This window comes from Mauremys mutica, chromosome 1 (genome assembly GCF_020497125.1).
Source record: "Mauremys mutica isolate MM-2020 ecotype Southern chromosome 1, ASM2049712v1, whole genome shotgun sequence".
NCBI lineage: Eukaryota > Metazoa > Chordata > Testudines > Geoemydidae > Mauremys > Mauremys mutica.
This window is the reverse complement of record NC_059072.1, coordinates 44,869,571-44,885,554: the sequence shown is the minus strand read 5'-3', so window position 1 is coordinate 44,885,554 and position 15,984 is coordinate 44,869,571. Positions and strand designations below refer to the sequence as shown.

Here is a 15,984-nt window from a genome sequence, read left to right as displayed (position 1 = left end):
TACAGAACAAAGTGCATGGGATATAGATACAAATATTTTTAGCAAAAGGAACGTTATCATATAAGCAGCTTAGGTTTGCGATGATAATGCTGAGCCCCTAAACTGCTTGAGTCTGTTCAGCCCTTGTCTTGTGTCAGCAGGGGGAAGTAGTAACCAGGCACTTCTGTAGTTGAAATACTGAATGCTTTACTTGGAGTCTTTCTGGCTGTCTTCCCTTCTTTCCGTCTTTTCTATTAAACAGGGGAGATTTTCATGCAGTGATATTAAATACACTGTACACCACTGAGGTTCCCCACGTATTGCCATGGCAGTGCTGGAAGTGATAGACATAAGTAAGTCTGGCTTCTGGAAATGTTAACAATAGGTTTGTAAAATTGGATTTAAATGCTGCACGTGATGGTCAGATTCTCCACTACCTGCAAGGTTCTTTTCAATCTGAGTTGTTACAGTCACAGAAGATTTTTAAATAACTGTTGTGTGACTGTAATTTGAAAATACACATTTTATATGAGCAAGGACACTTCTTGTTTCTGATTCAGTTCTAACATTGTTTCTCCAGTTCCCAATCTGTGCCTCTTCAGAGCTGAGTGAAGTTAGCCCCACCCCCTGTGCAGTCCAGCCTTTCTTTATATGATGTCTGTGGCCCAATTGAGTTCAGATGGTGGATGCAGGACTGTGTGTATGTCTGTCTGTCTATGTGAGATGAGCTGGAGTCATAAGGCTGAGTTGTTCCAAATGGTTTTAATCAGCAGCCCATTCGGGGAGAATGGAAAACTTCTGTCAGGATAAGTACTGAGTAAGTAAACGTAACTTTGAACTCGAATCGGAACAAAACAAACCCAAAGGAAAGTCTTCATAGTCTGGCAGATGCCAGAAAAATGCTCACTGAGAGCGGTGCTGACAGGAAAAGGGCAATTTAAAAAGGACTGGAATGAAGGAAACAGTAAAAACAAAGTGGGGATTGAAAATATAATAGGGAAAAAAATCATATGATTGCTGGCAAAGCCTGGACAGTCTTCAGCCATGCAAGGCATATGCTAAGTTTTACTTATTGCTTCCTTGGATGCTATTGTGTGCCTGTAGTTTATTCTGCAGAACTGGAGTAAAGATTTCTGCTCCTCAGCTGATTGCGTGTAGGTCTGTTCTGCAAACTATGCATTGGCGAAAGGCTAAGGCAGGCTCCGTAGTGTGATGATGATTGCTATTCGTTTGTCTGTGTTTTGCACAGGTTGGATTCTATTCCTGTAACCTTTATGAAGAACTCTTTGGAGTGCTCTCTGCCTTTCGGACCTATGACTTCTTGTTCAGTACCATGGGGGAGTTCAGCAGCAGGAATGGGAAGAACTTGAATTAGTTGTGGAAAAACGCTCCTTTGTCTTTTTTGTGCCGATGGAAAGTAGCTGCTGCGAATGTTCCTGTGATGTGGAAAAGGGCAAAGTGAGAAAGGCGAAGTGGTCATGGTTTGTGGGCAGATTCCCTCTTGCCGCAGGCTCTGTCGCCCTCGGCCCTTCCTTCTGGTGCTGGTGGTGGGTGTCTATCTTTTCTACCAGATTCTGCCACCTATACGGACCAAAAGATTCTTTATGGCAGTTGATAATGGGAGTTCACCAAACAAACTAGCTGAGACACAGCAAGAGAGATACAAAGAGGTCTCTTCAAGGAACACTCATTGCTTCCTCCCTTCTAGTAATTCACAAACAGTGAATAAGGTAAGTCAACCCAATGAGTATGCTGCAATTAGGGTTGCCAACCCTCCAGGATTGGCCTGGAATCTCCCCAAATTGGCATCAAGCTCCTGGTGACTATTGAAAGCAATCCGGGAGGTTTTAATAGGATATTTTTAGAAAATGACATTGTCATGTTGGGGGGGGGGGAAATCTCCTGGAATAGATTCAGTCAGAGTTAGCAACCCTAGCTGCAATAATGGCCTGGGATGAGTCCAGCAAGACCATTTATGTCCAGCTAAAATTAACATTGAGTTTGAAGTGTGTACAAATAAGCATGTGAGTGACCTAGTGACAATGAAATCCTTGTAAACACAGCCCATTAACTAGTTCCTCAGCAAACTTTTATTGTCAAATGAATCCCTAATGTTTTGGTTAAAGCATTGCATTATTTTTTGACTCCATGGCAACTTTAGTCGTCTTCTACTTGCTGTGCAGCACATATTTTGTTTAGTCTTTAGAAATGGGGTCAGGAACTTTACAGTACAGACACATCAATCAAATGCCAGTGGGACTTCATAAAAATGACTGAGGTTGTTAATTAGCATAGACTCCTTCACTCAGACATTTATTAGCACTGAGAATATGGCTGTATTGTTTTGACGTTATCTGCTGGTGCTTTTTTAACTTCCCTGGGATTCCACTGAAAAGCTAAAATAAACTGCATTTCTAAAACTTTTTTTCAAATCACATGGACATTATTTACTCAGCAGTCTTCTGAACAGCAAATTTCTCTTTGTCCTTATGTTACCTGATCACATGTTTATTTTGTATAGGGTGGCTGAAATATTAAATATTACATATTAAAACATTAGACAAATGCAGACCCTGTTACTTTTTTTGTTGATCGTTATTAAATATGGCTTGTCAAGTGATCCAGGCTACGCTAGTTGTATTTATTTTGAAATCTGTGATTAGCACTAGCACAATTGTATCAGGTTTTGTTGAATCCTGGAGGGTGTTGGTAATAGTTCAGGATGGATTTTGTTGTCAAATTACCATTATGGCAGCACTCAGAGTATAAATAGAAACTATTAATGACTGTAAATATTATTCTAGGATGTATCTGTTGGGCAGCATCTGCATAAAGCAGTTTAGCTCAGATCTTTAAAAATAAAATATATTATTTAGAAGATCTTTCACTGGTTTGCTTTGTTATACTTCACTCTGAAAGGTCAAAGAATTGACTTTATGACATCTGTTGTGACAATTAAAAACAGATATGGCCCAATAGCTTGTTTGAACCTTTAACCCACATGTGTGGAAGAATTTTCAGATTTATTTTTCAATTGTGAATTCAGATTTTTCTCATGGCTTCCAGAAATCTAGTCCAGAATTTAACTGCCATAATTTTATATTTTAGTTGAATTTTAACTACTCTCCCTAGGTTTTCTGCAACTATGTAACAAATACAATTAAACTTACAAACGGAATTAGTATATTTTGCAATGTAGTTGCATCATCTTCTATTTTGTGACTTTTCATGATTATGTATCCATTCTCTTTTTATCACTGTGTCTATAAACACTGATGAGCATTTTATACTAAACAGCTTACTGTTTGTAAGCGCTGGCAGAGCAACTGTGAAGCTTGGTTAACATGTTTGATTGATATTTCCTTTCCTGTTTAGATTTAACAAACATGCAGACTTAGCAACGGCTTCTGTGCTTGGGCTGTTTGGGTTGAGTGAGAAGTTTATGCTATTACAATATGCTGCATTTATTATCTTCTCATATCCATAGATGTGAATACTGCATGCACATACTGAACCTATCTTATTTATTTTAATGCATCTTTTAACTCTCATAAAAATGTTTTTCAAGCATGTGCTGTTTTAACATACATTCTCCTTATTATTCAGAAGAACACCCACAGCTTGTTGGCTACATGTCTAAGAAGTTCCCTCATGATCCTTATGGAACAAAATGTCTTGCATGTGTGGTGGATGTTCTCAGTCCTCTACAGAACATCTTTAGATTGCACGACTAATCTCAGAGACTAGGAACAATGAAATCAGCCTTCCCCAAAAAATCTGCCATTGTGCTGCTGTGGTGTGCTCACAAACTGTGCACACATTTTTAGCCTAGAACAAATTGTGAGGGATGAACTTTTACATTGGTTTATTATGATAAGTACCTGGAGGTACCCAGTACAAATTTGTTATGCTTGAAATGTTACACTGGTTTATTATACAATAGTACGTGCACCCATGGTAGTTAAGGTTGCAAAACAGTTTCTGTTAAATCCTCCCTATTTTTTTGCATATTCATGAATAAAGCTGGGCAAATACTGCAAAATATTTTCCACATGCTCAATCACATTAATTAATTGACTTCAGTTGTGTGCACTTACTGTGAATATTCTAGAAAATGAGCTTACTGACAAGAATCTTATGTTCACTAAAATGGCAATTTTCAGCAAATATTGCAAGCAGGACCCGTCGTGAATATCATGCATAAAACTGAGAGAAAATAAAAACCATGCCTGCGATGTTGTCCTTTAAATAACAGCAGATGATTCTGATGCATCTGGGATGAGGAAGCATCTTGTGTTGTGCTGTAGAATCTCCTCTGGCTGGTTTCAGGGTAGTGTAGGTATTGGGTCATACTTTTCTTCAGCCGGAAAAACAGCGTCGTGTCGACCCTGGGAGTGGGAGGTTGGGCATTGGCTTCTTATTGCAGCAGAGGACTCCCCTCCCCAAGTGTTATAAAACAGCAGTGGCAACAATTCCACTTGGTTACTACACATGCAATGAAATGTTACCTTGATTTTTGGGTACGGATAGCACAAATGGCTTTAAGATGAAACCTGGCATCTTTTATGAACCAACCAAGGAAGGGCACTGGCAGAGTCCTGGAGATGTGCAATTTTGCTACTTACATCTCAGAGACTGGAATCTCATTGTTTAAAGCTGTTGCTTCCAAAAATGTGGATCAATATGATGCTAGAAAGTTGATGTGTCCATTTAGTATGTAAATATGTCTTTAAGCCCATGCAATATTCACTGATTTGGAGTCACTACTGCCTTTCAGGTACATAATGCAAACAATTTTTTTTAAATTGCCAAAACATAGATTTGGGTAACAATCTGAAAAGCTTGCCAGATCTCAAAGGCTGATCCTATAGACCAGTGTTTCCCAAACTTGGGACGCCGCTAGTGTAGGGAAAGCCCCTGGCAGGCTGGGCCGGTTTGTTTACCTGCCTCGTCCGCAGGTTCAGCCTATCGTGGCTTCTACTGGCCGCGGTTCGCTGCTCCAGGCCAATGGGAGCTGCGGGAAGCGGCAGCCAATATATCCCTCGGCCTGCGCCGCTTCCTGCAGCCCCCATTGGCCTGGAGCAGTGAAACGCGGCCAGTGGGAGCCTTGATCGGCCGGACCTGTGGATGCGGCAGGTAAACACAGGGGCTTTCCCTACACAAGCGGCATCCCAAGTTTGGGAAACACTGCCGGAGACCCATTTTCACAGGCACAGTGGGCAAATCTTTGATGCCTAAAATTAGGCACTATGATCTGTTTCAGAGGGGTAGCCATGTTATTCTGTATCAGCAAAAACGAGGAGTCCTAGTGGCACCTTAGAGACTAACAAATTTATTCGGGCATTATGATCTGTAGCCAGGTTTTCGAAGGTGATGAGCACCCAGAGATATCATGCACATATTTATGTGCTTACCTATAGATTTAGGAGACTTATTTTAGGGACTTATTTCCGAGTTTCTCGTCCAATCATACTTAGCAGTTTGCTGTAGTGTTTTTCATTTTCAAAACCAAATAGAACACAAAGACCAATATGTTCAAAAATAGGTGCCTAAAATTAGGTTCTTAAGACCATATTTAGGCAACTGCCTGATTTTCAGAATTGTTGAGCACCCAATAACTCCTAACTTTAGGCTACTATTTTGGAATACCTAGTTAGTTATTTAATTCCACCTTATAACATGCTTCTGAAGAACTGTATGTCTATGTAAGGTACATATATGCCCTGCATTATTATAGTATCTGATCACTTCACAATGTTAAGTGACTTTATCCTCACAAGACCTCTGTGAGATAGGGAACTGAGGTGCAGAAAAAGTAACTTTCCTAGTGTCACCTAAGAAGTCTGTAGCAGAGCAGGGAATTGAGCCCAGATCTTCCAAATCCCCAGCTAGTGTCCTAACCACTGGACCATCCTACTACTCATGTAATAACCCTCTTTTACAGGTGAAGTAATGAAGGCTAGAGTGGGAGGCAGTATTAGTGCTGGAATTAGAACTCTGAAGTTCCTGGCTCCCAGTTCTGTGCACACCTCTCGTGAGAAGTAAATGTACAGCACAGTGTGAATGAAAATAGTTGTGCAGTGTTCATATAAGTAAACGGGATTAGGTGTCAAGAGACTGACGTGAAACTTTTCAGAGTAGCAGCTCTGTTAGTCCGTATCTGCAAAAAGAACAGGAGTACTTGTGGCACCTTAGAGACTAACAAATTTATTTGAGCATAAGCTTTTGTGGGCTACGGCCCACTTTATCAGATGCATGCAGTGGAAAATACAGTAGGAAGATATATATATATATATATATACACACAGAGAACATGAAACAATGGGTGTTACCATACACACTATAAGGAGAGTGATCAGTTAAGGTGAGCTATTATCAGCAGGAGAGAAAAAGAACTGTTTGTAGTGGTAATGAAAATGGCCCATTTCCAGCATTGACAAGGAGATGTAAGGAACTGGGGGAGGAGAATAAGAATGGGGAAATAAAGTAAAACTACAAGTACTCCTGTTCTTTTTGAGGTGAAACTGACCTTAGTACAGAAGGCCTGCACAAGATCCTATATTTCACTTCAACTCAGTATCAAGGGATTAAGTGGAATTCAGATGGCAAATAGGACCTTTTGTGGGGTGAATTTTGTCCTATGCTGATTTTTTTCCTTAAGACTATGTTCAGAGTTTTACTATAACATAATTAGACAGAGAGGGTTTTCTTTGCACCAAAATAGTAGAAAACAATGTGGGAGAGTGGAATTTATCCAGCATGGAATTCAGGGTTAACCACAGGGCCACTGCCAGTGATGTGATTTAGCCAATTAAATTAATAGCCATGAGGTAGAGGATGAAACCAATTCACCCTAGTAGAGCAGCAAAACCTCTTCCTGCAATGTAGAATACAAAAATCCTGGGGCAGTAAAGCAAAGTTATTTTTACACAGAGTGTAGGAGGCAGAGATGCTGTGGTGGCAGGCAGTCAGGGAAGAGTGGAGACAAAGTTTTTTGATCTCTCCTCAGTTTCACTGGGTTTGTCACAGAAGAGAAGCTGTGGGAGGGGGGACGACAGAAGCTGGACAGGGAGGGAGAATGCAGGTCTGATCTTGTTCACTTCACTCATGTGAGTAGTTCTATTAAAATCCATGGAACAAATCTTGTGAATAAGCCAAGTAGGAATGGCCTGTAGTCTGTCTGGGGTATAGCACTGGAATTTGGTTCCATGATCTGTATACAATCGTGAAGCAAGGGAATTTTGAATGAGAGCACTATGCTTCCATCTTGATGATCGACTGTGCCAGCAACTCAAGCTTCACCTTTGTGGCTTATGATATCATCAGAAACCAACTATCAAAGTAAATCCCCATAATTTACTTGCCTGTTCTATATTTATTCAGCAAACAATGGGAAGCAGAATGACATTCCAACCATTTTGATCCAAAACCCACTTCTTCCTGAGTGGGAAGTCTCATAGCATGTAAGCCAAAACATTTTAAATACCTTCCAGAAAGTGAAACAGGAAATTAACTTCTCCATAACAATGCAGGAAGTGTTTGAACTTGAAAGTAAAATAAAACAGTAACAAGAGCACCTTAGTATTTGTGTGCACTATGGGGCAAGTCAACAAAATGTGTAGAAGACTCCATCGGAATTAAGGAAGACTTTCACCATCCTGTAGGCTGAGCATTTGGGGCGTTAGAAACTAATTCAAAGTTTTCTGTTACTTATTAATTATTATTTGTATTGCGGTAGTGCTTAGGATCCCCAGGCATGGACCAGAACGCTGTTATACTAGGTGCTGTCTAAAAATCTAGTTGGATCCACACTTACACTGCTGGTTCTCTTCTAAATGAAAGCAATGGAGTTTAGTCAATTCTCTGATGGCCTGTCTGTGTCATTGAAAATACTGTCATTGTTCACATAGGGCTTGATTCTCTTTCATGGTATGTTTCTTTTGAGCAGTTTCCGGTGTGTAAAGGGCCCATAAAGCCTATTTAACTGGGTGACATACAGCTGGCACAGAGGATCTATGCCACCTCTTTGCAGTATCCAACGCAGGCAGCATGTCAGGCAAAAGGGAATGTGGCCAGAATGCTACTGTGCTCAAACTATTCCCAATTGCTGGAACAGTCCCTGGAGGTTGCGAGCAGCTGGATGCCAGAAAGAGCAATCCTGAGGCTCCCTGTAATTTACATTGTGGGGTAAAACCTCCAACGAACTGATTTCCCCTTTCAACTTTAAATATCTCAGCTAATTTCTTTTAGGCCAAGACAACAACAGTATTTATATAGTGTCTGAGCTAATTGCTGACCAGATTTCATGTTTTAAACTGCAACAGCTTTAGGGTTATGTAAGCTAAAGAAACAACCTAGTGTATTTTTACAGTAGCATAACTTAAAAAAAAGCCAAACCAATTTAAAGGAAAAAATGACCAAGGATTTTCTCCTAGGCAGACAATTTCCCCAGCCATTCTGTAATACATATAAAGTAGATGCTCATTTTATGATAGAAAATATTTACATCATTTAAAGCTATAGTATTATGTGAACTTAGTTGTTTTTGTAGTTCATTAAAACCCTAAGCAACATACATTTTATTTTGGTTTTTAATCAAGCATAAATTTTTGAGAGTTGACTGAATAGGACATAATATTTTCTTCATTTCCACCCCCACCCCCACAGTCCATTATGTACATTTAAAACATAATTACAAACTCTTCTTTTTACATGCATTTTATTTACTTGATAGTCCATCATGGTTTCTTTAGAGCTCACTTTGCAGATCATCTAAAACTGCGTATCAAAGCCAAACTAGGTGTCAGTGACTCAGAAGAATGTAATGGCTTTGTAAGGCTGTAACACCAAGTACACTGTGTCAAAGCTGAATTCAACCCCATCCTAAATCACATGGGCAGACCTATGATCCCATGCAGAGCCTCATTAATTTCAATGAGTCTATGCCATCCATGTTGTTCTCTTTGTAGAACTGGGGCCAGAGATGCTGTTCATTAGTTCCTTATACATGGGTGCCCTGCATGTGTAGTAAATCCAGTTGCTAACAAAGAACCTGAAATTTCTAATTTGGGAAGAAAAACCTCTATTAAACTAGCTTTAAAACAGAAACTTTTTAAATATTCCAAAGGCAGTTAATTTACCTTCTGGACTAATCCCCACCACACAGTCAAGCTATCGGAGTACCAAAAAGAGTCAAAGCAGTAAAATTATATAGTATTTGAACAGATTATTTTAATCAGTTGAATTCTGCACCTTTAATGCCAAGTCTCAGCCCAGAATGAATTTTTATGGCTGAGAAAAAGGGTTTGTAAAAGCAAAACTGGCAAACTCTAATTCTAGAAATATGAACGTTGTTGCTATAATCTTGGAAATTCTGACAGACTCTACTGGTAACTAGATCAACATGGATAGTGACGTAATGTATTTATATAGAGTAGTGGAAACAAATATGGGATCACTTGCTGCATAAGGGAAACATTATTTAATTTCGCTAATTTGTTTTTAATACAATGCAACTAAAGTATAGTTGGTTTTTTTTTTTAAAAAACCCACCCTCACTTGGTAAGAAAACAGAGAGGAAATTGTACATGTGTATAGGAATGCAGAGTGCTCTGAAAATACAGGGGTGAGGGAATAAATTTGGGAGCACTGCACATGGGTCTTGAAAAAAGGGTGGGAAATAACGTGAACTTTCTCTTATTTAATAGCATCAGCTTAAACGTCAGGTCATGCTGCTACGTTCAGAAGCCCCAAAATCTGACTCCCACAGACAGGGCCAGTGTAACCTATTAGGCGACCTAGGTGGTCGCCTAGGGCACTGGCATTTGGGGGGCGGCATTTTCTTTGGCGGTGACCACGGCGGCTGGATCTTTGGCCGTTGGCATTTAGGCGGAGGGAACTGGGGCAGGGGGGCGTGGGGAGGGCTGCCTGCAGCAAGTAAGGGTGGGGGGCGGCAGGCAGGGAAACCACTCCCCGCCCCAGCTCACCTCTGCTCTGCCTCCTCCCCTGAGCACACCGCCCCGCTGTGCTTCTCTCCCTCCCAGGCTTGCAGCGCCAATCAGCTGTTTGGCGCCGCAAGCCTGGGAGGCGGGAGAAGTGGAGCAGCGACTGCGTGCTCGGGGAGGAGGCGGAGCAGAGGTGAGCTGGGGTGGGGAGCTGCCTCATGGCTCCCTGGGCGGGGGGAGGGAGCTGCCACGGGGAGGGTGCCTCAGGGTGGGGGGGAGCTGCCGCAGGGCTCGGGGAGGGGGCGGAGCAGAGGTGAACTGGGGTGGGGAGCTGCCGCACAGCTCCCCGGCCGAGGTGGGGAGCTGCTGCGGGGGGAGGGGGGGGGCTCCTCAGGGCAGTGGGAAGGGGGGGTTGGGAGCTGCCGCAGGGCTCGGAGAGGGGGGAGGGTGCAAGGTGGTAGTTTCGCCTAGGGCACGAAACATCCTTACACCGGCCCTGCCCACAGATCCCATCATCCTAGATTGAATTTTTGTAAGAGTCAGTTGATAGAAATGCCATTTATTTAATACTTAAACAACAGGAGTTGAAGAGGGCTGCACTTCAGAGTGCATCACTAGCTAGATTCACTTGGTTCTTGTTGCTTCAGTTTTGGCTGTACATGTGTGCTGGGAAATGTTAGTGACCAACAACCTGAAGGACTTATTTTTTTAGAATATCAGGGTTGGAAGGGACCTCAGGAGGTCATCTAGTCCAAGCCCCTGCTCAAAGCAGGACCAATTGCCAGACAGATTGAAAGTTTCTCTGATGTGTGTAGCCTGAAAAAGATCTCCAAGGCAACTGGACATGTCTGTGGTGGTAGATTCGGTTTGTGTGGAAGATCTATATCAGAACCCTTTGGATCACTGGTTTCCAGAGGCAGCAATGAGTATGGAAGGTTTCTGTCTAGGTACTTTGGGAAGGCAGTGCTGGATGTTTTCCCCAGAAGTGCTTTTTAATGTAATGGTCGTTGTTTGAACTGTTTTTTTGATGAGTATCAGTGTCCCTAATGAGCAATAGGAACAGTGTCTGGCCATCTTCCAGTTACAGCATTTTAAAAAAACAGTTGCCTAAGAACTGAAGCCTGCCTCATTGCTCTGTTGTAAGTGCGGTCTTTCTTCTCTCTCTCTCTCTGACTGCATTGTGTTTAATTGGTGTATTTGCATATTTGTAAGGTTAGTTCCTTGCTAATCCATAGCCTAGGAAAGATTCCATGTGCATTACAGCTGAAGTCCAAGATGGAGGGAGGAGAAGTTTGGCAATACCAGGAGCCAGCTTGCCCCTTCCGATGGGAGCATATCATCATAAGGAAGGTTTAGGATGGCATCAGAGTTGGCATGGGCTGACGTCTCCAAGCCCGAGGACCAGGGAATTCACCGGAAAGGAACTCCTAGATCTATAGAGGCAGAAGATAGCCTGTCTGTGTCTACCACACTGGGGCCCTCTGCCCTGGAAGCATTGCTCCTTTGGGAGCCATGTGGCAGACTTCCCATGTATCTGTTTCATAGCAGACATAGAGCGGACTCTGCAGAAGCATAATCCTACAGTGGGATTTTCAAACAGAGCTCTGAGCAGGGAATGGTGCTACACAGATTCTAGTCCTCTGCTCCATTCTGACTGAGCAGGGTTTGTTCATTTTTGTTGCCCTCTGCTGGACTCTCCCCAATTTGTCCACATCCCTTCTGTAGTGGGGTGACCAAAACGCGATGCAGTATTCCGGGTGTGGCCTCACCAGTGCCAAATAGAGGGGAATAATCACTTCCCTCAATCTGCTGGCAATGCTCGTACTAATACAGACTAATATGCTGTTGGCCTTCTTGGCAACAAGGGCACACTGTTGACTCATATCCAGCTTCTCGTCCACTGTAATCCCCAGGTCCTATTCTGCAGAACTGCTGCTTAGCCAGTTAGCAGCCTGTAGCAGTGCATGGGATTCTTCCTTCCTAAGTGCAGGACTCTGCACTTGTCCTTGTTGAACCTCATCAGATGTCTTTTGGCCCAATCCTCCAATTTGTCTAGGTCACTCTGGACCCTATCCCTACCCTCCAGCCTATCTACCTCTCCCCACAGCTTAGTGTCATCTGCGAACTTGCTGAGGGTGCAATTAATCCCATCATCCAGATCATTGATTAAGATATAGAACAAAACCGGCCCCAGGACCGACCCCTGGGGCACTCTACTTGATACTGGCTGCCAACTAGACATTGAGCCGTTGATCACTACCCGTTGAGCCCGACAATCTAGCCAGCTTTCTATCCATCTTATAGTACATTCATCCAATCCATACTTTTTTTTAACTTGCTGGCAAGAATACTCATTCTCAGATCTAGCACTAGCCACTGTTCTCCCTCAACCACATCCACAGACCTCTGCAGGTATCTAACATGAGGTGGCATCACCCAACATAACACTCATCCAACACAGGGGATAAAATACGGAAGCTTTACCATTGGTGTAGCAGATAGAAAGTAACAGCTCTATGCTCACTAATGTTGGTCAGTAGGACTTAAATTAAACAGCATAAATAACATTAAAAGAGAAAACAGTTCTCAAAACTACACAGCTAATAATAGTTGGCTTTCTGGTTTAGTATCTAGAGTGGTTCAGACTTCTATATGACCACCTTCCCCTACAGAGGACGACAATGATTTAATAATAGGTTACCCCAAAACATCTTGGTCAAGTGGATAGGATGCTAGATTCTGAAAACCTGAGTTTTGTTCCTATCTCTACCACTAAGCTGATGGATGACCTGGGGCAAGTCATTCACCTCAATGTGCTGCAATCTTCAAATCTGTAAAATGGGGATAATGATATATAGTCGTCTTTGTCAAATTCTTTGAGATCTCTGGAGGAGAGCAATATAAGGAGCTAAATATTATCACCATCATATTAAAAAGTCATCCTTAAGCAGAGTTTCTGAAGTGTAAGGGCTCAAAGTTCCTCTAAGGAACTCCTGAACAATTGTTGGCAGGGGCATGAGAAAGCAGGGCGCAGCAGGGAAATGCAGTGTGAGCTCCATGTCTACTGTCATCTGTGGATGTGGTTGAGGGAGGACAGTGGCTAGTGCTAGATCTGGGAGTGAGGGGAATAAATGGGTGATAAGGAGAGGGTAGGATCTGCACCTGGGACAGTGGAGTCGGGCACTGACTGGGAGGAGGAGGTGCTGACTTGGGGAAAGGACACAAGCTTTTTAACAGAGAGCAGGAGAAGGTTCTGAATGTGTGGAAATGGAAGGAACAAGGTTGCTCCTGAAGACAAGAGAGGCTGCCCAAAGTGTAGGGTTGCCTGGCATATTAGTGGAGGTAGGAGTGGGCTGTGAGGATGAGGTACATCCCATGCAATATACCTGGAATACCCCTGAGTTTCAGGTTAAAATAGTACTTGGATGTGTGGGAAAAACTATTAAAATCTACTTTAAACAAAATACTAAAGGCATCCTCTGGTGTTGCTGCAGGGGAATTACCTTCCATTACGAAAGAGAGAGCAATCTGATGGTAGGGACATGTTCAGAATGTCCTCTGACAGAAAGCACACAAAAGGGCATTAAATAAATGCTATTTCTTCAGCACTGGGAGTGTGTGTGGTGGTGTCCAGACAGAGGAAGACATAATCCTTACCCAAAACTGCTACCAATCTAGATCAGAAAGGAATGAACACAAACCGAGAGAAGACAGTGATTCCAATTTAAGTGCCAGATCCTGAGCGTGACTCTGGATCTGGCCCCAAAGCTCTCTCTCTATCTGTCCTTAATTCACCCTGTTGGGTTTACAGTGGCATGGAAAATTGTGTCCTTGTACAAAGTGGAGCAAGGAGTGGCTCCCTTGCATTATGTACATGAAATGGAAGGAGTAGGGGATGACTGGCTTAATTACCTCTGATGTTACCACATATTGGGCAGGAGTAGGGGAGAGACCCAGTGTACAAAGCAAGTACCAAACGTAGGAGGGGGAGGGGATGGAGGTGGAGAAAGAGACAATGGGGAGTCAGAAGGAGTAGAGCAGCCACAAGGGGGAATGTGGGGAAGACATGTCTTCTAGTAGTTACTGTAATTATATAGGAAGTACAGAAGAGAAAAGATCAAGAGGGAAAGATGGAAGAAAAGAAAACAGAATGGGGGAGAGGAGGAGAAGAGAGTGGAAGAGGTATTATAAGGCAATGTAGCACAGGTCATGCCAGTCTCACTGCTAGACTAATATGTTATAAAAATACTACAAGGACAGGAGGAGGATCTATTACAAGTTTATGTAACATAATTCTTTTGACCTGATCATTTCCTATGTATTCTTGTTCCTTTATGCATGTGATCTGAATTTGTTATCTGAATATTCTAACATCTAAAATGTTCTTGGATTACAGGTTCATTAAATATATCTAGACGACTCTCGTAGTATTATAGACATATTTCAACATGTCTCGTTATCAGTTATGCTCATCCCACTCATAGGGATGTGTGTTCTATAATAAAAACAGAAGAGTACTAGTAATTCAGGGATCTAAAATAGTTTATACTTCTCACAGCTGCAAAGAATTTTACACTTGAGCCAAGTGTAACATAAAGCTACATCCTGTGATTGGGGAAGAGACTGCAGTGAGAGTGACTTACCAGATCTATAAACAACTGGAAACATCTTGAATGACATTTGTTTATACCAAAAATCTGTCCTTTTTTTCAGCATAGCCTCTTAATAAAGACTGATGACTCTTCAATTGTATAGCACTTCCTGTGTGCATTCCAATGTAAACTTACTAAAACTAGACAACTTTTAGTTTTTAAAATAGATTCTTTTTTTCAAATGTCAACTTAAAAGTCATGTACTTGATAACTTGATAACCCTGCATTAAAGCCCTAGAAATAGAAATACTTCTCGCAGGGAGAAAATCCAGTTTAATAAAGTAACTTTGCTATTATCCTTCTGCAAAACAGCATCTAGGAAGCTCCAAATACAGTCACATTTTTTTCCATGCAGAACATGCTATTTTTATGTACCGTGTGACTCTCTCAGCATTTGTAGTCCCCCCTCCCCACACACATTGCTGTGCACACACAGGGTGTTACTCAAATACCAATAGAATCAGATTGCTATCGTGACATTCTGACACATCTGGGTAATGTTAGAACAATGAAACTCTCAGCCAGTTGGGGAGGTTCATGAGTACGGGACACTGAACTTTCCCAGGAACTGGCTGTAGATTAATGAAACTCACTCCTGTAAGGGATAAGAGTGACCATAGAATGAACTGCTTCCAAAACAAAATGCCAAACTCACAACATAAGTCTTAGTCTGTGGAGGTGAGGGGGAGGTTTCTCTCTCCCCATTCTCCAGGTACCCTGGCACCTAGATTATTTATTTGAGTTTAGCAGAGGGAGAGTGTTTATCCCCACATGCTGCTGGCACCAGCCTCTGTGTAGAAGGATGCCACATATCAGAAAACCTGTGAGGGGTGTTGCCTGTGTTTCACAGGTGTTACTATCCTACTGCTCCTCTGCTGGTGCATACAGGACTCTCTGCTGCCCCTCCATATGTCTAAGGGCATGGAGCATATAGGAAGCATGGCTAGCCTATGTGGGAAGGGGATGAGTCTGGTGATACCTGCCTCAGGTGAGGTTGCTCATCACCCTGTGGTGAATCCCCAATAGAAATGGCCCTCATGCTTTACTCAGGCCATTTTAGCATGGTTTCTGAGTTTCTCTTCTCCCTTAAAGTAAGTTACTTTACTGGCCTAGCACAGCTGGCATAGAGACAGTGTCACACTCGTGTGCCTGGCTGCTTGCAGAGTAGTGCTGCTGCCTAGTGTCCATTTGCACCCACTCCCAGCTCAGCATCCTCCTCCCCTCAACCATCTTGAATACTAGTCTTACTTCACTCTCCTGCTGCACCAACTTGGAAGACTTCAGTCCAACCTCTCCTTTCATCTGAACAACCACATCCCTCATGATAGTTCTCAGCGCTCCCTCCCCCCGGCTGCTGAATCTTAGTGGATCAGCACCCATAGACACCTCCCATTGTCCTCCCTCCTCTT

General features: G+C 42.5%; 1 protein-coding gene across 1 annotated transcript in view; it reads left to right on the top strand.

Moving 5' to 3' along the window:
- Positions 1-619: 619 nt before the first annotated feature.
- Positions 620-15,984, top strand: part of CPED1 (cadherin like and PC-esterase domain containing 1) — a 225,480-nt gene continuing 210,115 nt past the window's right edge. Inside the window, exons 1-2 of the mRNA XM_045001870.1 lie at positions 620-796; positions 1,229-1,709. Coding sequence (XP_044857805.1) covers positions 1,458-1,709 — 252 coding nt within the window. The 5' untranslated portion in view covers positions 620-796; positions 1,229-1,457. The remainder of the gene's footprint in view (positions 797-1,228; positions 1,710-15,984) is intronic.